This window comes from Balaenoptera borealis, assembly GCF_965194805.1.
Source record: "Balaenoptera borealis genome assembly, chromosome: X".
Taxonomy (NCBI): domain Eukaryota; kingdom Metazoa; phylum Chordata; class Mammalia; order Artiodactyla; family Balaenopteridae; genus Balaenoptera; species Balaenoptera borealis.
The window spans coordinates 2,381,290-2,408,333 of record NC_138881.1 but is presented as its reverse complement, the minus strand read 5'-3'; the positions used below and the strand labels follow the sequence as shown (position 1 = coordinate 2,408,333).

The following is a 27,044-nucleotide window of genomic DNA, read 5'->3' as shown; positions in this document are numbered from 1 at the left end:
CGAGGAGTCGGCATTCATCACCAGCCAGGGAAATCCCAAGAAGGAGGTGGTAGATTCTGCTTCCCTGAAGGAACTCAGGGCGGATGCGATTTTTACATCGTGGTCTCTTGGAGGCCACAGGGAACGTTTCGGGTGGGAATCTGATGGCTGCCAGACGGAGCATGTTTCTGGGGAGGAAACGGGTCTCCCACGCAACGGATAAAGCACGGAAGGGAGCAAATCAGAAGCTCCTGGGATGGGCTGGGGAACCTCGAGAAGTCCGGCAGCAGGAACAGAAACGCTATCGTCAAAGTCTCATGGGCTTCCTCCCTGCTCTCCCTGTTCTACCCACTCATGTCTCCTCTGCCCTGTAGCACCCTTGGTCCCTGGCGGCCCTTTCTATCCATCCTTTCCACCTCCTAGCTCTCCCTTCCCATCCTTTTTGCTCCATCCTCCTCGTTTCTCCCCTCTCAGAAAATGACTCTGCTTCCAGCTAACCAACAACTACTTCTCCTTTATCCCTTAGTCTCTCCGGGGCACATTTCCTTTAAATACAAGACTGTAAAACCCTGCCAACAGAGAGGATTCTTCCCCGGGGACGTTTCAAGATGTGACAGGCAGGTGTAGAGGCTCTGTTGATCTGGAGAAGCTTTTCAGCAAGCCTGGAAGGCAGTCCTCAAATTCTCCCAGACCCACAGCTGGCTTCATGCGATGCTGACAAAAGTTGGACAGGTTTTTACCATGAGATGTGTATGTATGTTTCTGCAGGTCAGTAAAGGGTGATGAAGATTAAGTGACGAGCCCAGATAGAGCAATAGGCATTGTGTGGGGAGCTTAACTCTATGACCAGCTGATCTTAGTGCTTTAGGACACGACTCTGAACTCCAAATTCCATGTGTGTGTTTGTTCCCTAGAGCTGCCATAATGAAGCACCATAGACTGGGGGCTTAAACAACAAACATATATTGTCTCCAGTCCTGGAGGCCGGAATCTGGGATCCAGGTGTGGGCAGGGCTGGTTCCTCCTGAGGCCTCTCTGCTTCCTGTGTAGACGGCCCTCTCCTCCCTGTGTCCTCACTTGGCCATCCCTCTGTGTGTGTCCTAAGCTTCTTTTATTATAAGGATACAGTCATGCACAGTTTCTGGTTCATGGTTAAGGCTACATGGAAGTAAAAAAGTGAACGGTGCAGGTTCTTCAAAATGTTCATCAAAGGGCTTCCCCGGTGGCGCAGTGGTTAAGAATCCGCCTGCAAATGCAGGGGACACGGGTTCGAGCCCTGGTCCGGGAAGATCCCACATGCCGTGGAGTAGCTAAGCCCATGCGCCACAACTACTGAGCCTGCATGCCGCAACTACTGAAGCCCACGTGCCTAGAGCCTATGCTCCGCAACAAGAGAAGCCACCGCAATGAGAAGCCCGTGCACCGCAATGAAGAGTAGCCCCCGTTCGCCGCAACTAGAGAAAGCCTGCGCACAGCAACGAAGACCCAACACAGCCAAAAATAATAAATAAAATAAATAAATTTTTTAAAATGTTAATCAAAGAATTACTATATGACCCAGCAGTTCTGTTATGGGCTGAATTGTATCCTCCCCCCTGCCCCCAATTCATATGTTGAAGTCCTAGCCCCCAGGACTTCAGAATGTGGTTGGATTTGGAGATGGGGTCTTTAAAGAGGAGATGAAAGTAAAATGAGGTCATTAGGGGGGCCCTGATCCCATAGGACTGGGGTCCTTATAAGAAGAGGAGATCAGGACACAGACACACACAGAGGGACGACCCTGTGAGGACACAGGGAGGAGACGGCCGTCTGCACGCCCAGGAGAGAGGCCTCGGGAGGAACCAGCCCTGCAGACGCCTTGATTTTGAACTTCCAGCCTCCAGGACGGGAGACAATACATGCCTGTTGTTTAAGCCGCCCCATCCATGGCACTATGAGATGGCACCCACAGGGCACGAATGCACCCATGCACTGGCCATACCTGGGCTGGATACTGTTTCTCTCTCCCCAGGCGTTTACAGTGCTGATGAGAACCATGGCTGCTTACCTCAGGGTATTTGGTCCATGGTGGTTGTTTTTTGTTTTTCTTTTCCATTTTCAACTTAGATTCATTATCTTTAAATCATTTCAAGGCTTATTTTAAAACAATACGGGTCATAGAGTTTTGAGAGTTTCACACAACGTGTTTGTGGCAATGAGTTTCAACTTTTAGGGATTAATATATTTTGCTCATCTCTCTTCCCATTAACAATAAAGGCTGCCATTCATTAGTAATGTGTGAGAAACATTGATCGAAGCAATTCTTAGTCATAGCAAATGTCCAGTCCGTTCAAGGATGCAAGAGTAACTCAGAGAGTTTCAACAGGAAGGTTGACTCCCTTGATTAGAGTTGAGGAAATTCATAAGTCACCAACATGTTTTGAAACACAAGGAAAACTGCACATGGATGAATTGGTATTTTTAGAGCATCGTTATAAAGTACAAAATCAACTGAGGTCAAGCCCTGAGCAGGTTTGCATTTTTGTCCAATACACCCAACACCAATAGATGGTGAAGTGTTTAATAGGGCTAGAACAACAGAGCAGGCAAATAGGACGAAACGCACACACACACACACAAAACCCTCAAAGACTGAGGAGGCACATGAAATATCCCTGCAATGGAATAATGTTCCTGGCTTCAAAAGAAGCCATTCTAAGTCATTTTTCCTGTGTCTACTGGAGGTGAGCTATGGCAGACGGCATCTGGTGGCTTACGTTTGCAGCTGGCATCCCTACAAAGACGCCATGCTTGGGTCTAATCAGAAGATTATCATCATGCCTAGACACTCAGTTCCGCTCTCCTTATGCACACAGAGTAGGCTGGCCCTGTCGGCCAGAGCTCTTCGACCACAAAGCCTGGGGGCAGCTCTGTTGTCTAAGAGAAATGGCATCCCTGCCACAAATTTGCCTTCTGGAACCCAATAGATAACACTGGATATATGTGATTAAGAACCTCCTACGCATTATTTACCTAAAGGGTTGCTCACTGAGATCATTTTTGGCAAGAGTCATGGATTCTAATAAATCATTATTTTCTACTCTTCCTATTGCTGGTCTTTTTTTTTTTTTTTTTTTTTTTGCATGTGTTATTCTGTAATTCTCCAGGGATGTTTTCGCATCCTAATGGCCCATCTCCTCAGCACACAAATCTTATATTATCTCAGCATCTTGTCAGTACATAGCATGTCTGGAAGAGGAAGAAGCAAAAGAAAGAGCTAATTGTAGGATTGGTGATAAATGAAGACCGCGATGAAGCGACTTCTGAAAGTGTTATAAAATCATCACAATACTATCAACTGAATGGCCTGTGTGTGTGCTTGGTCCTGGGCTAATGGCTTCACAGACATTATCTTTGTGAGTCAGGACACTTATTATCCAAGTGGGAGCTGGAATCTGAACTCAGGGTTTGGCTTCTGTCTCTGAGTTCTTAACCACTAGTCTACACAACAGAGCATTTCAGAGCTCAGCATAATCATTATATGTGGGTTTGTTTTTTTTTTCTCTTTTCACATCAGGATCTTGGAGTTCTTTCAACACACAAATAAATGTGGATTTTGTGTGTCTGTGAAACAGAAACTTTTTGCTAGAAATTCTTTTTTTTTTTCTTTGCTTTTTCTATTTCATCTCCCTCCAAGCAGAAGACTGTAACTGAAGAAAAAAAACAGTGATTCAAGTAAGAACAGCTTATGATGGGGGAGAAGATACGGACAAGACTTGCCTTTTTGTTCCACCATAAACCAGGAGTGAGGCCATAGGAGAAACCATGCCTAACCACCCTCCTTGATTTTGAATCTGGAGGTGTGCTTCCCTGGTGGTTTCTATGAGGTGCCAGAGGATATTTCTCAATGTGAACTTTCTCAACAAGAGAATCTGTGCAAATCTGTTTCTTATGTTCCCCTGAAGCCTTCGTAGCTGTGAAAAAGAAATCATCTCTTTTAGGAAGTACAGACTTTTGGATGGCCCTGCCTTTTTCCCTGCTCCGTTTAGCTGCAAATGGATAAGACCGGCTGAAGCTCTGTATTCCCTGATCTTTACCCCTGTTTGTTTCACATTTCCATAACTCAGAGCTGTGAGAAACTGTCTGCCTCTTGAAATCACCCTCACCAGCAAGACGTGTTCAGGCCCATCTCATTGTATGGTTGGTGACAGCTGGACTTCAGGCATGGTTGGTTCCAGCAGCTCTTCAGGAAATTTCTTTTGAAAAAAAAATACCTAGCACTAGTAGTAATAATGTGTTTCAGGTGATGCAAGTGGGTATGTCAGGGAATGCAGATGGGTGGACCATCCCCGTGGAAACTACGACTCTGCAGAGGTGTCTCTTATGTAGGCATGAGCCCAGGACAGCCCTGACCGAAGGCTTCTGTTGCCACCACCTGTATGTCTCGCTTTTCCTCTCCCTCATTGTCCCTATTACCACCTGTCTCCCCATCCTATCTCGTCCAACTACTTTCATCAAGGATGGGGATTGACCCCGTCCCAACTGGCAAGTGAAAGCATCACCAAAGAAGGAAAGAAAATGTTTGTGACTGAATTTTCTCCTCCAATCTCTTAGCTGTAGCCTTTGAGACATGAGTACGTGCTTTGTGTTCTCACCCATCAAAGTTCTTCAGATCAGGGATACTAAGGTGGTACAGAATAGATGCCAACACCTGGGAATCAGGGAAGTGGGCTGTGGTTGCCATGATTCCTCCTTGTTGTCATGGGAACATGGCCAAGTCCTAAGAACACTAGGTCTTACGTTTCCTCTTCTGGAAAACCAAGGAGTAGGGGTCAATCTGGGTTTTTCGATCCTGACCACATATTAACGTGACCTGGGGATTTGAAGAACAAATCCAGTGCTAGGTTCTGGTCCAAGAGATTCTGTTCTAATGGATCTGCTGCTCAAGAGTGTGGTCCATGGACCCATAACATCGGCATCATCTGGGAGAGTTTGAAATGCAGAATTTGGGGCCCCTACTCCAGATGTACCAAACCAGAATCTGCATTGTAACAAGATCCCTGGGTGATGCAAAAGCACATTAAAACTTTAGAAGCACAGGTCTAGGAAGATTTCTCAGATCCGTACATTATGGGGTTTTCTTCTTGCAAAGCATTACACATGATACCGTATCTCCTAAACTTAGGAAGCACTGATTGTATTTTAAGAAGCTCTTGGGCTTCCCTGGTGGTGCAGTGGTTGAGAATCCGCCTGCCAATGCAGGGGACACGGGTTCGAGCCCTGGTCTGGGAAGATCCCACATGCCGTGGAGTAGCTAAGCCCGTGCGCCACAACTACTGAGCCTGTGCTCTAGAGGCCGGGAGTCACAACTACTGAAGCCCGTGCGCCTAGAGCCCGTGCTCCGCAACAAGAGAATCCACCGTAATGAGAAGCCCGCGCACCGCAACGAAGAGTAGCCCCCGCTCGCCGCAACTAGAGAAAGCCCGCGCGCAGCAACGAAGAGCCAACGCAGCCAAAAATAAATAAATTTATTAAAAAAGAAGCTCTTAACAGGCAGTCCACCCATGAAACACATTCCCCCAGCACCCTCTTCACATGCTTTATAGATATTACATCTGCATTTTTATTTTTAGATTGCTTTAATACATGCTTGCCCTCACAACCCTTTAATTTAAAGCAGGATAAATTAAGAGCCAGAAAGGAACCTTAAATGTCTTTCAAAGTAAACAATATTGAGAAAGAATCTTTTCATGGCTCATCATTTTTTTTTTCTAAACCAAAGCTAAACCCCCAAAGAGCATCGACTCCAATTCCAGGGCACCATGTGGACTCTTAGAAACAAATTATATGGTAACAATTTGCGACCACAAAGTCCCAGATGACCGGTAACCAGGAAGGTAGGCACAGCTTACAAAGGATAAAGAAAAACTTGAAAAAAGGAACCGTTCTTTCAGCAATGGCTTTATTTTTTAATTTGGAAATTGGCTTCTTTTTTGAATTTGTCTTCCAAGATGTGGAGCGACTTAACGGATGGCCACTTGCCATCTGCTTTATTCAATTTAAAACTCCTCTGATCATTTTTTTTTTTTTTTGACCACCACTTTTCCTTTCTTTTCATCTACCTGCTTAGTGACCGTGAAAATGTGCATTTGCTCTAAAAAGCTGCAATTTTCAAGGTCTTTGCCAAAATCATAAAAGGAGATTCAGTTGCTTCTCTTTATTAAGTTTAAAATTTTTTTTTTAGACACTGGCATGCTGTAAATCGTGGTTTATTCTATTCATCTGTCTTTTGCTTGTAATGAATATTCACCATATGCATTATTTAGTGAAGATGTGTTATGTTTTGCATTTGTGACATATTCTCGTATAGTAAAATCATGGCAGATTTTTTTCTTTTCTGTGCTGAGGTCTCTTTAAGAACTGTTCAAATAAAAATGTCTAAAAATGCCAATTTTTCCCCTTTTGCATGTAGTTGAATTAAAGTTTCCAAGGGTTTATAGATCATCAGAGGTTACCTCTGACCCCAGGGTCAAAAAGAAGAAGTTCCAGTGTTTTGAACTGATTTCACTTTTATTTCCAAATGCTAGTCTTGTAACCATTTGCAAACGCAAAGGACATCCTTCAAAAACACCCAGAAGGCAGGTGGCTGAAAATGATCAAAGGATAGGATGAATACATTACTATCACATATGGAGATGAATTTTTAATGTACATTCGGGTTAGTTAAAAAAAAAAAAAGTTAAAAATAATAATAAAAAAATAAAATACATTTGGTCCGCATTTCTACTTTCAAAGAAAAGCCTCTGTTTCCTGTGGGCTTAATGATTTGTCTCTGCCTCTTATTATCCTGACCCGGAGATATGAGAAGAAATGACAAACAAGACTCAGCAAGCAGGTTTGACTTTGGATGGGCATTAGGACGATTCCTAACACAGCGGGATTTAAGGCAAACGGAGAAATTCTTCCACCAAAAGACAAAATAAAATAATAATAATTATTATTGTTATTAATATATTGCATTATATATTATAAGCAATCAATAGAATAATAATTTTTATAGAATAATTCCTCTATAAAAGTTATTTATAGTAATTATTCTGTAAATAATACTGATGCAATAGAATAGTAATAATAATTATTACTACTCTATTGATGCCAAAGGGTCCAATATTTGATCTAATATCAAGCCACTTATCTATTATTTCTCAAACTCTAAATGGCCAGTGGCAGGGTTGCCAGGTTTAGAGGATTCCAGTGAAAGGTGAGTATCAGATTAACAATGGATAATTTTTAAAATTTTTATTTTATATTGGAGTATAGTTGATTTACAATGTTGTGTTAGTTTTCAGGTGCACAGCAAAAAGATTTGGTTATACATATACATGTATCTATTCTTTTTCAGATTCTATTCCCGTTTAGGTTATTAGAGAATACTGAGCAGAGTTCCCTGTGCTCTACAGTAGGTCCTTATTAGTTATCTGTTTTAAATATAATAGTGTGTATATGTCAATCCCAAACTCCCAATCCTTCCCTACCCCGGCCTCCTCCCCCTTGGCAATCACTGCTCTGTTCTCTATGTCTGTGAGTCTGTTTCTGTTTCATAGATAAATTCATTTGTATCATGTTTGAGATTCCACATATAAGTGACATCATATGGTATTTGTCTCTGTCTGACTGACTTCACTTAGTATTGGTAATCTCTAGGTCCATCCATGTTGCTGCAAATGGCATTATTTCATTCTTTTCATGGCTGAGTAATATTCCATTGTATATATGAACCACATCTTCTTCATCCATTCCTCTGTTGATGGACATGTAGGTTGCTTCCATGTCCCGGCTATTGTAAATAGAGCTGCTATGAACTTTGGGGTGCACGTATTCTTTCAAACCATGTTTTTCTCCAGATATATGCCCAGTAGTGGGATTGCTGGGTCATATGGTAGCTCTTCCTTCATACAGTATTACTTCTCTGTCCTTGAATGGTGTAGGTCATCGGGTGGAGACACTAGCTTCCTCTGTTTAGGGTCAAAACTCTTGCTGGCATCTCTTTGGGTGTACCCTGATTTTCTAGGTGGCTTCTGGGAATTAAACAAGGCATTCCTTAGGATGGAATTACATGGAAAAAAAATATTTACTGTCTCTTTGGGAGCTAATAGGCAAACACTGCCTACACACTGTTTCCCTGTATAAATTTCAATTTACGTGCATTCCCACAATCTCAGACAATTAAAATTCTGCCAGCCCCCCTTATGTCTGAACCACAGCCAAAAAATGGGATTGGCTTCAAATCAGAGAAAATTACATTTTTTCCTCTAGGGCACTGTGTATAAAACACTGTGAAATAAAACAATTTCAGAAATATAAATTAATAGTATAATGACTCAAGTCCTTAAGGGATAAACACACACACATGCACACACACGCACACACACTCTAACTTAGGTTAAAAATTGAGTTCGTTTTACCCTGTAGAAGGAAAATATGACCACCTTGATTTTTTTTAAATTAATTTATTTGTTTATTGGCTGCGTTGTGTCTTCATTGCTGTGCACGGGCTTTCTCTAGTTGCGGCGAGCGGGGGCTACTCTTCACTGCAGTGCATGGGCTTCTCATTGCGGTGGCTTCTCTTGTTGCACAGCACGGGCTCTAGGTGTGCAGGCTTCATAAGTTGTGGCTCGCGGGCTCAGTAGTTGTGGCGCACGGGCTTAGTTGCTCCGCAGCATGTGGGATCTTCCCGGACCAGGGCTCGAACCCGTGTCCCCTGCATTGGCAGGCAGATGCTTAACCACTGCGACACTTGGGAAGTCCCAACCATCTTGATATTAAAGATCTACTTTTTTAGGATTTCTCTTCTTCCCTGATTCCTTGTGGTCCCCCCTCCTACATCCTGAGCCAAGCTAACATCCCCCGTAACTTTGTCTCTTGGGATCTGGGTATCACCCCATCCGTACATGGGATGTTCCAATCACCTGGATACATCTACCATCCCACAGTCACGAGCAACTAAGTCAGAATCTCTGGGAGGGACCACAGACATGGGTATTTTCTGAAGCTCATGGTGATTTCCCTGTGCAGCTGAGTCTGAGAACCATACCTTGAAGGAGCTTCACGCTACAGCCAGGGTCTCAGAACCAAGGAGACACAGCTGGTACGTGGTGTCCTCTGATTCTGGTTTCCAATAGATGTGCTCTGCTCCCTTTGTAGGAAACCGCATGGCTCTCTCAGTCCGTGATTAAACCTAATTTCTTTTCCCTCCTTCCTGTGACGATACTTTGTACTCATTCAGCACACCACCCCCTAAACCTGGGCACGCCCATTTCTTCCTCCAATGTCTACTGATGGTTCCAGGCACTTTCTTAGAAAAATGCAGTGAGAATGCTGGCGATCCAGTTGACCTCATGTTCCAGGGGGAGCGGTTAGAGACGATGCAATAAATGCCAAATCCAAGTATTTACGACTGTTTCCAAAAGTCCATCAGGCCACAGGGAGGGGGGAAGCTTATTCTGGAACAAAGGGAAGCAGGAGAGCCACTCTGAAGAGATGGTATCTTTATAAACCATTCAGCATTTGGAGAAAGAGGTTTCCAGTAGGTGTAAAGGGCCTGATGGGGATCTATCTTGTGCTGTAGGTTGGTCAGCAGGATTTAAGTCTATTGTCTCCTAGGGCTGCTGTAACAAACTGCCACCCACTTAGCAGCTCAAAACAACACAAATGTATTCTCTTACCGTTCTGGACACCAAAGTTCTAAAATCAAAGTGTGGGCAGGGTTGGTTCATTTTGGAGGCACCAAGAGAGAACCTGTTTCTTATCTTTCCAGCTTGTAAATTCTGTCCAGGGACTTCCCTGCTGGTCCGGCCATTAAGACCGCGCTTCCAGTGCAGGGGACACAGGGTCGCTATCTGGTCGGGGAACTGAGATCCCACGTGCCGCACGGCCAAACACAAAAAAACAAAAAAACAACTCTGTCTGAATTCCTGGGCTCACGGCCCCTTCGTCACATCAATCCAACCTGTTTCTCAGATCACATGTCCTTTGCAAGCTTTGAGCCTCTGGCCTCCCTTTTCCAAGGACCCCTGTGATGACGTAGGGCCCAGCTGGAGAAGACACATGCTCCCACTCCGCACAGCAGCACTTGTTATCTCCACACCCGATGGGCAGAGACTGAAGCTGAATCCAGCCTCTGTTACCCCGACACTGAATTAATGCTCGGAGACGGAGCTTTGGGATGAAGTAGAAGAGAATAGCTTTCTTGCTCTGCCGGGCAAAGGGGGCCACAGTGGGCTCATGCCCTCAAAACTTTGTGTCCTGACCTGCAGGGGGTAGTGAGGAGTTTTATAGTCATGGTTCAAAGGGGGCGTGGTCAGCTCGTGGACCTTCTTCTGATTGGTTGGTGGGGAGATCATAAGGAGTGGGCATCATCAACCTTCTGGTTCCAACCGGTCTGGGGTCTGTGTGCTGGTGGGCAGCATGCAGTTAACTTCTCCCATCTGCAAAGCAGCTCAAAGATACTGTTCTGTGTATCCCTAGAGGGGGAACCAGGACCCTGTCCCAAGGCTGCACTATTGTTTCCCTTGGCTGTTCCTGCCTTGTCTCACATCCCCTCCCTTCCCTGATTAGCATCTGTCTGAACCTGCCCTTTGGAACTCAGGGAAGGTCATGGAGGCTGAATGAAGCCCACTTCCTGTAATCAAGACACAGGGGGACACAGAAAGGCTTTTGTGCCCAACAGCCCCACAAGGTCCTGCTTGGTATCAAGATTTCTAAATGCCTCTGAAAGCTTTTACAAAAATCTACAACTGATTCAATGAGAATTGGTCATAAGAAATACCTTCCCAGATCAGATGATGTGTTTTGGGTTGGCCAAAACGTTTGTTTGGGTTTTTCCGTAAGATGTGAACTTTTTGGCCAACACAATACTATGCCGCTCAGCTCCATCAGCCGAAGTGTAGATACAACCCTCGTCCCTCCCTACCTAGCCCCACCTGGATACCCATGAGCGAAGAGTACTCTTATTTTGAAAGAATATAGAAAAGCGATGCCTGGTACAAGGGCTTTTAACCAGGACGTGCACGGACATGTATTTATTCTAAAGGAAGTAAAACATGGGAAGCACAGAGATTTTTTTTTTTTTAACATTTAAAGGGCTGCCATGGAGTTGAAGTACCGCAGATATCTTACATGTCCACTTGGGGCATACCTGTGACCCATGAAAGTTACAAAGAGATGGATTTGGGGCTGAATGTGATAGATTTTGGCAGGCCTCTAAAAGAATCAAGCCCCCATCATTGGAGGCACTCAACTCATTTAGGAGCTTGGCAAGGATGGTATGGAATTACTTTAGCCATTAATGGGGTGATAAAATCAGATGGGGATTATATAAACAAATAGGAAACTGCCCTCCGTTGAAGATTTTCCTTTTGAAGGACACTTATCTGTTCTTTCACTTTTTTCTGGAACAGCCATCCTGAGTTAAGCCCATGGGCTATTATTTCCCTCTCTTTATAGGTCTCCTAATCACTAAAATTAAAGAAGGATCTAGGTCATCTGACTTCCTCCAGATCTGTACCCGTTTCCCACCCCCATCAAGGTAATACTTGGTATTGCAACAGGTATTCCTTTGCAATTAACTTAGCTCCCTAGATTATATACACCGAATATCGTTTCCATACGTGGAAAGTATGTAAATTGTATCTGTATTCCTTCAAAAAATATACAGTATGTATATATATATATGCAGTATATACATATATAATTTTCTAGGTGTTTAATAGGTGTGTTGGCCCCAGGGTTGAACTTTATGTATGAACATGTTACTTGCTTTTTCCTTCCTTAACAGTCATGAAATATTTAGTCTCTCTTGGAAAGACGGTTATATAATATCACTGCATGATGTGTGTCACTTAAGGATACAGGATATTTGGCTAAGTAAACAAAAGCAGCTTCTCTCAGATACCTTGCATGACGTGTGGGGAGAAGGTGGGTGGTCCATTTAGAACGCAGACCTCCTATTTCAAGGTTCCAATTCACTTTGTTCCAGGACCGGCAGAAGGCAGAACTCAAATGATGTTCTTAAATTCATGTCGTGTTTAACGATTCAATTATCAAATCTAATTTGCAGTGAGTGGCTCAATAAGCACTTTTAAAGAAAGAAGGCTTGAGGGTAAACTCGGGAAACTGGAAACTAGAATCATTAGATTTATGTTGTCCTTTTGACAGTGTGATCCTTAGGTTAGAAGAGTATCCAGGTGGTAAATCATCACCAGGGTTGATAACTTGATGTAATTAAATTTTATGGGGAGAAGCAAGTGTAGGGCAAAGCTTTACAACACTAGATTTAGCAATGATTTCTTGGACAGCATACCAAAGGCACAGGCAACAAAAGGAAACATAGACAGAGTGGACCTCATGAAAATTAAGAAATTTTGTGCACCAAAAGACAGTATCAACAGATAAAAAGGCAACCCTCACAATGGGAGAAAACATTTGCAAATTAAATACTTGATAAGGGATGCATATCCATAGTATATATCAAACTTTTAAAACTGAACAACAGCAACAAAACAATGGCAGAGGACTCCAAATTGGTGATTTTGACTCAAAATACCCAATTGAAAAACAAGCTAAGGACTTGAATAGACATTTCTCCAGAGAAGATATACAGATGGCCAACAGGCACATGAAAAGATGCTCAACATCACTAATCATCAGGGAAATGCAAATCAAAAGTATAATGAGATATCACCCCACACTCATTAGGGTGGCTACTATAAAAACAAACAAACAAAAAATACAACCACACAAACAGCAAACGACAAGTTTCGGTGAAGATGTTAAAAAATCAGAATTGTTGGTGAGAATGTAAAATAGTACAGTTGGTAGAGAACACATTATGGAAGTTTCACAAAAAATTAAACATAAAACCACCATATGATCCAACAATTCCACTTCTGGGTATATATTCAAAATAATTGAAAGCAGAATCGCTTTTTTTTAAAATGTGGTACGCAGTTTATTATTATTTTATTTAAGAAGAAATCATCAGACTCAAAATTTCAAGCAAACCTTTGGATAAGGCTATTTTTTTTTTTTGGTCAAATTAATGGAAATTAGTTGCATTCATTTATCTTAAGTATAGATAGGTATAATAGATAGGCAGATAGGTAGATGATCGACAGATAGATAGAGATGATGAATAGATTATCTTACGGCAGTGCAGCATGGAATCCCTTTGGGTCCAGAATCAGGTCTCAGAGCTCTGAGCTTTTTTGTTTGTTTGTTTCTTTATCATTTTGATGTATTTTATTTTATTTAAAAAAAATTTTTATTGGAGTGTAGTTGATTTACAGTGTTGTGTTAGTTTCAGGTGTACAGCAAAGTGAATCAGTTATACATATACATATATCCACTCTTTTTTAGGTTCTTTTCCCATATAGGTCATTACAGAGTATTGAGTAGAGTTCCCTGTGCTATACAGTAGGTCTTTATTAGTTATCTACTTTATATATAGTAGTGTGTATATGTCAATCCCAATCTCCCGATTTATCCCTCCCCCTCAGAGCTCTGAGTTGAATTGGGGTTATTTGAGTAGGTATCCACCTCAGGATGGATTCTATTCTTATTCTACTGAGACCTTAAAGTCCTGACCATGGCTCCTCGGTGTGAACCCTGGTGGTCAAGGCATCAACAGCCATAAAATATACTTTTCCTTGAACACGTTACATCTAACTTAAACTACTAGCGAGCAAAGGGATATCTGTGTGCTCTCATTCTCTGTTCTCTGATTTAGAAACTCCTAAAATGGGCAGAATTCCACCTAAGCTATAGAGAAAAGTCTTCATGCCAGACACACTTTGCCAGTTCTTCCTAAATATAGTTTTATCTATGCAAATTATAAGTTGACATAACCCTTGCCCCTAGGCAGGAAATTCGGAGTCAAATGCCTTTAATTAAGTCAAGTCAGCTGCTGAGTACAAGTCAGCAATCCAACACAACTATTAGAATCTTAAAAATGATTGTCATCAGTAATTCTATTGAATGATGTTGCACGTGGGATCCAGAGAGATTTCTCATGCATTCCATCTCTGTGGAGAAGAGAGACATTAGGAGCAAAGCTTGCCTTTCCCTGCAAAAGTACAAGAACTGTGGTTGCAAGGTGTGAATCGGAGTCTCTGCATGTCATAGTCACCCGTGGTCATTTCCTGACCTGCAGAACCATGCCTGTTGCACTAGGTCTAAAGTAGAGTCTTCCATCTTTGGCTATTTTCTAAAAAGCATTTCACTGAATTTTACCTATCCACCCGTGCTTGAGTGGATAAACAAAATGTGGTCCGGCTATACAATGGAATGTTATTCAACCCTAAAAAATGAATGAAGTATGAATACAGGCTATAACATAGATGAACCTTGAAAACATTTTGCTGAGTGAAAGAAGCCGCACATAAAAGACCACATACCCTATGATTCCACTTATATGAAATGTCCCAACTAGGTAAATCTAGAGAGACAGAAAGCAGATTAGTGGTTGCCAGGGGCTGGGGGTGGGAGGAGCTGTGGAAAATGAAGAGTGACCGCTTAATGGGTCTCCTTTGGGGATGACGTAAATGTCTTGGAACCAGGTAGTGATGACAATTGCACAAGACTGTGGATGCTCTAAACCCACTGAATCGTGCCCTTTAAAGTGGTTTAAATGGTAAATTTTGTATTGTGTGGCTTTCACCTTCATAAAATAAAAGCGGAAGTCAAAGAATGACTACACTTTGGACACATGTTTCATTTAAACAAGAAATATTCCTTCTTAAAAGATTATTCTAAGTTAAAAGAAAAAGGAATCCCCAAAATTAAAAGCATTATATGTCCTGGATCTTTCACAAGTTTGACGGGGCTGACATCATATTCCTTAATAGCTTTACGTTTAAATTGCAAGGCAATAAAACATTCCACTGTATTTTTATAAAAATCGGGAGACATTTCTAAACCAAACAAAGGCCCCTTTTGGTATAAAACTAAAAACTCATATTGCAAAAAAAAAGAAAAAAAAAAAAGAATACAAACACGAAACGTTTTGTCTACCCACCTTGTTTTTCGGTCTTAAATGTCAGAAGTAACCATTAACAATTTCTTTTAACTTCTTTCAGAATTTTTATATGCAGTCAAGCATGTATATATGGGTGTATGCCATTAAAAACACTGTAAAACGTGAAAGAATAAACATTAATGCATATGCTTATATTCATAACGATTATGCCCGAGAAACAAATGGGGAAGGACCAGTTGTAAACCATTACCTTAGGAATTATTTTCAGGAAATCCTGAAAACCCTTTTCAGGAAAAAAATGAAACTCATGGATAAATGACTATGTGTTCTAGTAATAATAAAACATAGCATCATAATGAAAACAAAGCAAACACACATTTTTCTTTCTTATGTATCCCTACCATACAGGTTTTGTTGATTCAAAAAGTGATGAATCTTACATTATCATTTGTTCTAAGTGGTGCAATTAAAAAAAAAAAACTGGGTTAACATTTGGACGGTGACTGTTATATCACTGAGAAATTTTTTCATTGCAAGTAACAAAAACCCTACTCAAGCTAGGAAAGCAATAAAGGTGCCTTTTGGCTAAGTGTGTGCTGAAAGGTGATGGAAAGTTTCCTGAATCAAAGGGAAACTATGCAGTCCGTGGAGATGACAATTAACTTGAAACTCAAAGCTGCCACCCACTTCTATCTGCCTCTCCTCAGGTCCACCTGTCTCTTTTCAGCTCCAACCTGTGGGGAAAAAAAAGCTGGAAAGACAAGTGAAAAGTATAAGGGGAGTGGTCAGAGGAGAACTTGCTGAAAGGGACCCCCCTGAGCAAAGACCAGGAGAAGGTCCAGAGGAAGGCATGGGGGAATCTGGGGAAAGAGCAACTCCAGGTAGTGGACACAGTCGGTGCAAAGGTCCTGAGGCAGCGTCTTTTGTGATAGTTAATCTGTAGTTCCCCACAATAAACCAACACATCTGAGGGCAGAACATCTGTCTTTATGGGGCTTGGAGTGGAACACCATCCAGTGGGCATTTCTGCTTTGATCCGTAACAGGAAAAGCTATCAACTCAGCTGAACCAACTCAGGCAAGACAGGGAGGTTCCTGGAACCCACATGAGCCTTGAGAAGGAAGCAGAGGTGGGAATTCCCTGGCGGTCCAGTGATTAGTACTCTGCGTTCTCACTGCCGAGGCTGCGGGTTCAATCCCTCGTCGGGAAAGTAAGATTCCCCCAAGCTGCACAGCGAGGCCGAAAAAGAAAAAAAAAAAAAGGAGGCAAGTGCTCTCTGCTCCATCTCCCATTTCTGCTTCTCCAAAATGTTGACCTCATTTTCTTGAACAGCCTTCCTCACCATGACAAGAAATATGGCGGCTGTGGGTCTTCACACCTGCCCACTGGGCATCACCGGAAACTGCATCTCCCTCTCTGTTTGAGAAGTTCTGGGCATGGGTCGCGACTGGCCTGGCCTGGGTCATGTGCTCAGCCGTGCACCAATCATTTGTATCCAGGAGCCAGGCGTTTTTTTTTTTTTAAACATCTTTATTGAAGTATAATTGCCTTACAATGGTGTGTTACCTTCTGCCTTATAACAAAGTTAATCAGTTATACATATACAATATGTTCCCATATCTCTTCCCTCTTGCATCTCCCTCCCTCCCACCCTCCCCATCCCACCCCTCTAGGTGGTCACAAAGCACCGAGCTGATCTCCCTGTGCTATGCGGATGCTTCCCACTAGCTAGCTATTTTACATTTGGTAGTGTATATATGTCCATGACACTCTCTCACCCTGTCACATCTCACCCCTCCCCCTCCCCATATCCTCGAGTCCATTCTCTAGTAGGTCTGTGTCTTTATTCCCGTCTTGCCACTAGGTTCTTCATGGCTTTTTTTTCCCTTAGATTCCGTATATATGTGTTAGCATACTGTATTTGTTTTTCTCTTTCTGACTTACTTCACTCTGTATGACAGACTCTAACTCCATCCACCTCATTACAAATACCTCCATTTCATTTCTTTTTATGGCTGAGTAATATTCCATTGTATATATGTGCCACATCTTCTTTATCCATTCGTCTGTCGATGGACATTTAGGTTGCTTCCATGTCCTGGCTATTGTAAATAGAGCTGCAATGAACATTTTGGTACATGACTCTTTTTGACCTATGGTTTTCTCAGGGTATATGCCCAGTAGTGGGATTGCTGGGTCGTATGGTAGTTCTATTTGTAGTTTTTTAAGGAACCTCCATACTGTTCTCCATAGTGGCTGTATCAATTTACATTCCCACCAACAGTGCAAGAGAGTTCCCTTTCCTCCACACCCTCTCCAGCATTTATTGTTTCTAGATTTTTTGATGATGGCCATTCTGACCGGTGTGAGATGATATCTCATTGTAGTTTTGATTTGCATTTCTCTAATGATTAATGATGTTGAGCATTCTTTCATGTGTCTGTTGGCCATCTGTATATCTTCTTTGGAGAAATGTCTATTTAGGTCTTCTGCCCATTTTTGGATTGGGTTGTTCGTTTTTTTGTTATTGAGCTGCATGAGCTGCTTGTAAATCTTGGAGATTAATCCTTTGTCAGTTGCTTCATTTGCAAATATTTTCTCCCATTCTGATGGTTTTCTTTTGGTCTTGTTTATGGTTTCCTTTGCTGTGCAAAAGCTTTTAAGTTTCATTAGGTCCCATTTGTTGATTTGTGTTCTTATTTCCATTTCTCTGGGAGCTGGGTCAAAAAGAATCTTGCTGTGATGTATGTCATAGAGTGTTCTGCCTATGTTTTCCTCTAAGAGTTCGATAGTGTCTGGTCTTACACTTAGGTCTTTAATCCATTTTGAGTTTATTTTTGTGCATGGTGTCAGGGAGTGTTCTAATTTCATACTTTTACATGTACCTGTCCAATTTTCCCAGCACCACTTATTGAAGAGGCTGTCTTTTCTCCACTGTATATGCTTGCCTCCTTTATCAAAGATAAGGTGACCATATGTGCGTGGGTTTATCTCTGGGCTTTCTATCCTGTTCCATTGATCTATATTTCTGTTTTTATGCCAGTACCAAACTGTCTTGATTACTGTAGCTTTGTAATATAGTCTGAAGTCAGGGAGCCTGATTCCCCCAGCTCCATTTTTCGTTCTCAAGATTGCTTTGGCTATTCGGGGTCTTTTGTGTTTCCATACAAATTGTGAAATTTTTTGTTCTAGTTCTGTGAAAAATGCCAGTGGTAGTTTGATAGGGATTGCATTGAATCTGTAGATTGCTTTGGGTAGTAGACTCATTTTCACAATGTTGATTCTTCCAATCCAGGAACATGGTATATCTTTCCATCTATTTGTATCATCTTTAATTTCTTTCATCAGTGTCTTATAATTTTCTGCATACAGGTCTTTTGTCTCCTTAGGTAGGTTTATTCCTAGATATTTTATTCTTTTTGTTGCAATGGTAAACGGGAGTGTTTTCTTAATTTCACTTTCAGATTTTTCGTCATTAGTGTATAGAAATGCAAGAGATTTCTGTGCATTAATTTTGTATCCTGCTACTTTACCAAATTCATTAATTAGCTCTAGGAGTTTTCTGGTAGCATCTTTAGGATTCTCTATGTATAGTATCATGTCATCTGCAAACAGTGACAGCTTTACTTCTTCTTTTCCGATTTGGATTCCTTTTATTTCTTTGTCTTCTCTGATTGCTGTGGCTAACACTTCCAAAACTATGTTGAATAATAGTGGTGAGAGTGGGCAACCTTGTCTTGTTCCTGATCTTAGTGGAAATGGTTTCAGTTTTTCACTATTGAGGACAATGTTGGCTGTGGGTTTGTCATATATGGCCTTTATTATGTTGAGGAAAGTTCCCTCTATGCCTACTTTTTGCAGGGCTTTTATCATAAATGGGTGTTGAATTTTGTCGAAAGCTTTCTCTGCATCTATTGAGATGATCATATGGTTTTTCTCCTTCAATTTGTTAATATGGTGTATCACATTGATTGATTTACGTATATTGAAGAATCCTTGCATCAGGAGCCAGGCGTTTTGATTGGTGCAGAAGGTCTATCAGAGATTGCTCATCTTGGTGCCAGCCAATCACAGCCCAGCATTGTAGGATGACATGAACCTGGCCAGTCCCGCTTGAACCCAGTTTAGGACCCAGAGAAGAACGATGCCGAGAAGGACTGCGTTTGTGCTGGGTCTGGAGGTTCCGGATGCTGGAACAAGAAAAAAAAAATCCATCCTGTATCAATGCACCCCACACCAGGGACCTACATTTTCAGGTAGGCAACATGATAGGGTTCTATTTCCTCCATCGCAGTATTTCCATCATTACTTTAAAAACATGACATTTTAAGGTTGTTAGGGGCTGATTTATTGCTTCTATGGTCGATGTCAATGTGACACATTTTACCCTCTTACAGGGCAAACGGGTAGTGCAGTAAGGCAAACAGTATCCCCTCAAAATTCATGTCCACCTGTGATCTCAGAATGGGACCTTATTTGGAAAGAGGGTCTCGCTCTGCAGATGTGGTGCAGTGAAGGGTCTGAGATGAGGTCCCCCTGGATGAGGGTGGCCCTACATCCAATGACAGGGTCCTTCTAAGACACAGAAGAGGAGAGACCCAGACACAGAGGAGAAGCCCCACAGAGATGGGAGGGTTGGGGCCACAAGCCCAGGGACGCCTGGAGCCCCCAGAAGCTGGAAGAGGCAGGAAGGACCCTCCCCTGGAGCCTCTGGAGGGAGCGCGGCCCTGGGACACCTTGACCTCAGACATCTGGTCTCCAGAGCAGAGAGCAGTCAGATTTCTGTTGTTTTAAATCACAAAATTTATGGTAATTGATTACAGCAGCCACTGAAAACTCATATAGGTACGATCCAAGTTTGAAGGCTAATTAGGAGTCATAACTACACCACGCAGTTTCTGTTTCAGCTAAGTATTTTCTTTGCCTTTTTCTTCTTTGGAAAACCATCAACAGAACAATCCCAGCATCATTTTCTGCTCCACACTCTGTTTTGAGTCATTTGTTCCTTCCACTTTATTCCTAAGTAAATTCTCTTTGCATCTTTAAAGACCATGTCCCAAAGCCTGTCGATACTTCTTTGAACTCGGTTTGGGTTTGGGTGCCTGTCTAATAAGCTATTCTGCTTACAACACACATGCCTGTGTGTTGTCAGTGCCTGTGCCACTGGCAATTCGGCAAATCCGTGTTTCTCTTCCGTGATGTGCAGGGAGAGCTGACGGTCACCAGACACAAGAATGTCTTCCTGCTTGTCTGTTTTCAGAATGACTTAAGTTCTCTGCATAAGTCATCTGTTGTCCATAAATGAGGCTGCCCATCCCAATTCATGAAAGAGGCATGTTCCCAAGGCATAAGGGACCTTACCTGGTGTCCTGAATGCATCCACAGGTGAGAGAAATACCCTGGGATCTATCCTTATGAGACCCACGGAAGGGCCGGGGATCGAACCCTCGCCCCCTGCAAGTGGAAGCATGGAGTCTTAACCACTGGACCGCCAGGGGAGTCCCAGAAGTAGCTTTTTTTTTTTTTTTTTTTTTAAGGTTTGCATTTTTTTTTTTAATTTATTTATTTATGGTTGTGTTGGGTCCTCGTTTCTGTGGGAGGGCTTTCTCTAGTTGCGGCAAGCGGGCTCCACTCTTCATCGCGGTGTGCGGGCCTTCGCACTATCGTGGCCTCTCTCGTTGCGGAGCACAGGCTCCAGACGCGCAGGCTCAGTAATTATGGCTCACGGGCCCAGCTGCTCCGCGGCATGTGGGATCTTCCCAGACCAGGGCTCGAACCCATGTCCTCTGCATTGGCAGGCAGACTCTCAACCACTGCGCCACCAGGGAAGCCCCCAGAAGTAGCTTTTAATGACCTTTCATTCCAGCCTTTCGTGCACCTACCGTATGAAATCCCGTAGAAGCTACTTGATTTGTATTCCTAGAGACAGGATGTAAAATCAGCATAAATGCAGGTCAAAATGCTTTGTCCAAAAAAAAAAAAACACCAAAAACCACAAGTCTTGACACTCCACAGAATGTTGAATAGTCAGCGTCACAGGACATCTCTCTGAAATGAATACTTTCACATTGAGGTAGAGACCACTGGTAACTTTTATTTCGAAAAGGAAGACGGATCTTGGTTTCTGACACGTTGCCATCCAGAGCTGAGGTCTTTGAACGGGTGCCTCGGCGTGGGCTGCTTACCCCAGTCTGCGTGTTATCCTGTGGTATGGAAGAGAGAGCTGAAATTCCATTCTCTTATCCCCCTGCACTTGGTTTCCTACCAAGCAGAATTTGGAGACCCAGAGTGGAAGAGCCTGTGTCTTGTTCTAGATGCTTCTGGCTCAGATAAGGGGGAGGGATGGAGAAATAAGCTTCCAGTTTGCTGAGCAATCCCCTTCGGCGTGTCCCCCATGGTGGGTCGGACTGAGTTCACGTCTGTACCTGATGCTTCTTCTGTAGATTTCTACCCTCCCCGCTGAGCAGAATTTGCTCCAGCCCATTTTGCAGGTATAATTCAACTGTGCTTGGGCGATCTGGGGAGTTCCTCTGATGTGTACTTCTTATTTTTTGTTCTGTTTGAAAATTCGCTGTTGAGAAAAATCTGGAAGCATTTTAGTAAATGCAACAGAATGGGAGACTTCCACTGACTGTGGTATTAAGGAAGGAAGCAAAACAAAAATACCCCCTCATTTTCAGAGAGGTTGCCAGTAGCTTGTATTCTCATTTAAGGCTTACCCTAGACAGAGCGGGGGCAAGTTTCACGTGGAACATTCCTGAAAGTCTGTTTCTGCTCAAATAAAGATACATCCCCGCTAGCTATTAGTCTACCCCTGGGATTTCCCAGTTATGCGAGTAGACATTTCCTGTGCAGACTTTTTTTTTTTCCTTTCTCTCCAGTCATCCTAGAATACTTAGGGTCAGTCCTTCTTCTGATTACGGAGGCTGGGTAGCAGCCGGTGATGCAGGATTTACTTTTACGATCCCTGTTAAGCAAAAAACCATATAATCCCGTGGTCACGCACAGCCTCCCCTGGAACAGGAAACTCTCCCATTCAAGATTCAGAGCGTTGAAGAGCTCCAGCCGAAGCAAGAAACAACCGCTATATCCCCAGAGATCCTGCCTTGGGGAGAAATCAGATAAGAGGATGAAAGATACAAGAAAGGACTAAAAAATAAAGGGAGTGTAGGTTCAACAGATCCTGTGTATTAACCACAGGTGGGACACGGGTACTGTGTTCAGGTCTTTGTCTACAGGATTGCATCCTGTGGTCACGACAGCCCTGAAAAATGGGCATCATTGTCTTTATGTCACGTTTGGGGAAGCTGATTTTAGGGAAGGTTTCTGCCCAGCCAAGAGAGAGTGGGAAGGAGGAAAGGGGGGCGTAAGCCCAGCTGTCTGTACTCTTTACCAATGGCTCTGCTGTTAAGGGGGTCCAATGAGAAGAGTGGATGGGAGGGCTCTTACGGTGATGCAGACAAAATTCTTCAAGAAGACAGATGCTGCTAGAATTAGAAAGATGGAGAAGCAATTGCTGATAAAATCGTTGGGTGAAGCATGCAAGGAGCCGCCATCCACCGAATCACATGGTGTTTGGTTACTCTGGAGGACTCCAACCTCTTGTCACTATGGAGGTCAAATCACTCCTTTCCTCAGAAAGCACATTACGCACTGTCGTAACTTACTGACCTGTCCCTTATCCCCTCAACCCTCCTCAGCCTCCACCTTGTGGAATTGTGGGGAAACAGGTAAATTGAATTCAACCAGCATGTATTTAAAACCCTCTGTATTCAAGGAATTTTGTTGGCGCTTCTGGGGATCCAACAGTAAATCAGACATGGTTTCTGGAGCTAACCACCGAGGGAGCAGAACAAATGTCGAAACAAAAGGAATAAATACACCAAACTATTGATTTTTCAAAAAAATTTTGGAATCATTAAGAACCCGTAATGCTATATTCATGGATTTGTCATATCCGTTATGTACTGTGACTTTTTAAATCTACACATTTCTTAGTAGGATTGAAGCTCATTCATTCCCTCACTCACTTATTCATGCATTTGATTGAGCACCTACTGTGTGCTAAGCTCTGTGCTAGTTTCCAGGTTTCAAAACATAACCATATCATTAGACAAGGGCAAGTAATTGGCCATAATACAAGCAAAGGGCCACATGGATGGGCAGGAATGTTGGAAAGCGCTATGAGATGGACGTTGAGGAAGAGATCATCAAACAGCGGCAGGGAAGGGACAAACGATGGACTGAATACGTGCCTCAAGATGAGAACATGCATGGACATAAGAAGGAAGAGGAGGAGGAGAAGAAGAAGAGGTGAAGAAGGAGAAGAAGGAGGAGGAGGGATCTCGTACCATTTCTTCAAAGCCAGACATCAGCAGATACAAGGTCCCTGGACAGGTTAGCAAGACCCTGCCGTGTCATGTGTCACCGTGGACAACTTCAGAACTTGTCTGAGGATGGGGCAGCCCTCCAAGTTTGGGTGACCCGCTGGTGGTCGGACAAAGAAACAACGGATGGAGGAAGAGGCAGGCAGAAGCTAAGACCTGAGCACCAGACTACAGTACCGAGCGGGCAAGGCCGTTGGGCTCAACAATTCTTAGGAGTCACAATCCGCTAGACTTGGCCCCCAGTTGACTTCAAGGTCCTAGAGGAGAGGCACATGGGGACCATGACTTGAGTTTCCAGTTTAGCTGAGTAGGTGGATGGCAAAGCCACGAAAGAAAGCTACAGAGATGTTCTGGGGACAGGTTTTTAATAAATGTAATTAAAGGGTTTGGGGCATTTCAAGAAAGAGGATCCCTAAAACCAGTCCCTGGAAATATGTCAACACCCATTATTGCTATGGACGCAGTGAATGGACCCACTTATGAACTGGCCCCTGATCTGCCTGGTGGACGCCCGCCACCTTGGGCAGGGACAGTGAGGAATTCCTAGACACTTTTGTTTTGGTTGCACCGGGTCTTAGTTGCGGCATGCATGTGGAATCCAGCCCAGGCCCCTTGCACTGGGACCACAGAGTCTCATCCAGTGCGCCACCAGGGAAGTCGCTCCTACAGACTTTTCAGGAGACACTAAGCCGGTCCATGCTGGGTCCATCAGAAGCAACTCATCTGAAGGTTCACTTCTGGACACCTTCTAGCAGCTCTGGGACGGGTTCCAGGCGTGCAGCAGCTCACTCAGGACACCTGGAATGTCCCCTCCTGGATGCCGGCCCTGGGACACCCCTGTTGCTTTCTCTTCACAGTGGGTGCTCTTGTCCTAGCTCTGCCCAGGGGGGCTGTGCTGGCGACAAGTCCTCACCTGACCCCTTGGTCCCTCTCCCCAGATCTGATTCCTCCTGGGAACCCGGATACCTCCTTCTCTCCCTTCCCCTTCTGCGCTGGGGACGCACGGCTCTCTCCAACCTCTGTTATTTCGCCTGGTCCACAGGCGGTTCTCACCTGCCCCAGCAAGTACCACCAGGCTCCCCAGAGCGCCGACCCAGCCCCCCTCGGGCTCTCGGAACGGGACGAGAGCGTTCCACCTCCTTGGCAGGAGGATTCTGGCAGGGGGAGGGAGGCTGGCGGCCAGGCGCCTCAGCAGAGGCGAGAGGGCGTGGCCGCGGGGCTCACGTTGCAGCCGCGCCTGCCCCTCGGGTTGGGGCGGTGAGGGGGTGGGGGGTGCCGGCGGGCGCAGCCGGCTCTTGCCAGCCCCCGGGTTCGGAGGCGCGGCCAGAGAACACTGCGGCCCGCCCGGGGGAGTGCAAACCCGGTTCCCTCTCTCCTCCGCGGAAAGGAGGAGACCCTCTCCAACTCTGCTGGCAAGGGCGCTCCGGGTGCAGACTCTGGGCTGCAGCTCGCCCCGCGCTCCGGGCCTCTCCCCCTCCCTCGGGTCCCCGGAGTTCGTCTCGGACCCGGAGCCCTCCTTCCCAGAGCCGTGTGCGCGTGGCCCCCGCCCTTGCTCCCGGCGGCGTGGACGAGCCGTGCCCACTGGGCACGCGGCGCCATGAAGAGCCGGGAGGAGGGCTGAGCGCAGAGCGGCGCGGCCAGGGTCCCTGCGCCGGGGCCCGCGCCCCGTCTCCCCGGGGTGGGGCAGGGCGGGGGTGGGCCGAGGCGTGCACTCGGGGAAGTCTCTGGGCGACGCGCATAAAAGGGCGCCGGCTCTCCGCGCCGCGCTGGGAAGCCGCGCCGCCTCGCCCCCGGCCCCGGGAAGGGCATGGCCCCGGCGGACCCCCGGCGGTGACGCGCGCGCGCGCCGGCCCCGCGGATGCTCCGGGCGCAGCGCTCCCGTGTGCCGCGGCTGCCGAAGGACGGGTGAGGACCGAGGGCGGCCCGGGCGCGCGGCGGGGGCCCGGCTCTGTCTGCCGTGGGGGGAGGGGGGTGGTGACGAGAGTGCGGGACGGACCTGTGTCGCGGGGGGCCGAGCGGGGGGCGAGGGCAAGCGGACGTGTTGAACTGGTCCCTGGCCCTACAGTGGAGGGGCCGCGGGTCCAGCTCCCGTCCAGGCGAGAGGCTGGCGGACTGTTCCGGGAAGATGCGCTGAGTAGGTCGGAGGAACCCCCAGCCTTTCTCCCGTCCTCCCTCTCCCTCGCGGCCTCTCACCCACCCCTCCCCGGTTTCCAGAGAGCCACCAAGGGGATGTCCCGGCGTAACCGATTGGCTCTTGGGTTGGCGGGGGAAACCGCAGCTGCAGGGCCCCCTCGCAGATCCTCCAGCTCCGGCTGCTAAGACTCTCCTCCCGCTCGTCTTCCCCTGGACAGGGGGAGACGCAAAGCCCCCCCTCGGCCGGGGGCTGAGCCGCGCGGGAGCTGGGTAGGTCACCGTCTGGGAGAGACGTCCTTTGCTGTCCGGGTGCCGGGCCTCAGAGACCCGCGGGGCACCGCGAGCCGCGCTCGGGGAAAGCTCGGCGTTCACCGCGCCGCCTGCCCGGCGCGTGAGAGCGGGCGCTGCAAGCCGGCCAGGGGCGCAGGGGCGCAGGGGCGCAGGGCCGCGCGCCCGGCCCCTCCAGGTTGTCCGCCGCCTGGGGTCCCGAGGCCAGCCTCGCGCGGTTCTCCGGACGTGCCGAGAGGTCCTGCAGGCTCAGGGCGCTTTCCCTCGGGACCGCGGGACGAGGGTTCCCGGGGGAGCGTTCCTGCGGTGTCCCGGGGGGACCCGGGTGGAAGGCAGGACGGGGAGCGCGGCTGGGGAGGGGGCATCGGGACGCCGGTGGCAGGAAGCCAGGGCGGAGGTGAGGCGCGCGGGCGGGAGCGGGGGCGGCCTGGGTACCGCAGAGCCAGCCAGCTGCCCTCCGCAAAGCCGCAGGAGCCCGTTCGTTCCAGGGCGCAGCGGAGGGGCTGCGCTTGCTTGTTGCACGGCCGCCGGCACCGTCCGCCCTTGAGGGGCAGCTGGAAGGCGAGACGCGTCCGGAGTTCCGAGAGCGTCTTTTTGCAGGTCCCGTAACCGATGGAAGGGCTGCGGCCTCGGGGTGTCCCTACCGCGTGTGAGCGCAGGGAGAGTTTATGATCAGAACTTAGGGCTTGCCCAGAGCAGGGACGGACCGACAGGCGCCTTTCTCTTCTGTGCGCTTTACTTTGCATGTGTGTTACTTATTTGTAAATAAACTTTATGTAAGAGCTGACAGAAATATGAGTCGATGAAGGAGGGCATGACCGATGCATGAAAAAATAATCACGGACATTCTAAATGACGTAGCTGATGCAACCTAATATGTATCTGACCGTTTCTTTCCTTCCCTCCCTCCCTTCCTTGCTTCCTTCCTTCTCTCTTTCGTCTTCCTTTTTTTTCTTTTGTCTTACTGATCTTTTTTGTTTGCCTGAAGATTCTTCATCAGGAAGTAATTCCTTTCCTCTTTCTCTAATGGCAGATTTTTCAGAGGTTCGCCCCAAATTTCCTCTCCGGTAAACTAAGATGCTGTACCATCTCAACATTTTGGCTCTTCCAACGAAAACAAAATTAAGGATCATAAACAAAACCACATATAATGGAACATACTTCGCTTTAGTGAATGCCTCTGTAAGCACTTGAAGAAGATATAATTAAAACCTTAAGGAATGTCATTAAAAGAAGGAAACCCT

The 27,044-nt window shown here is 45.6% G+C and overlaps 1 protein-coding gene across 4 annotated transcripts in view; it reads left to right on the top strand.

The window, feature by feature from the left end:
- The window catches only part of MXRA5 (matrix remodeling associated 5), a 122,304-nt gene that overhangs the window by 68,630 nt on the left and 26,630 nt on the right, over positions 1-27,044 (top strand). Inside the window, exons 1-2 of one of the 4 annotated variants that reach the window (XM_082375450.1) lie at positions 24,687-25,284; positions 25,594-25,782. The exons of 1 other annotated variant lie outside the window; for it this stretch is intronic. In XM_082375450.1, the coding sequence (XP_082231576.1) occupies positions 25,238-25,284; positions 25,594-25,782 (236 nt within the window). In that variant the 5' untranslated portion in view covers positions 24,687-25,237. Of the gene's footprint in view, positions 1-24,686; positions 25,285-25,491; positions 25,514-25,593; positions 25,783-27,044 lie in introns of those variants that run through there. 2 more of the 4 variants (XM_082375451.1, XM_082375452.1) reach the window with 2 other exon arrangements.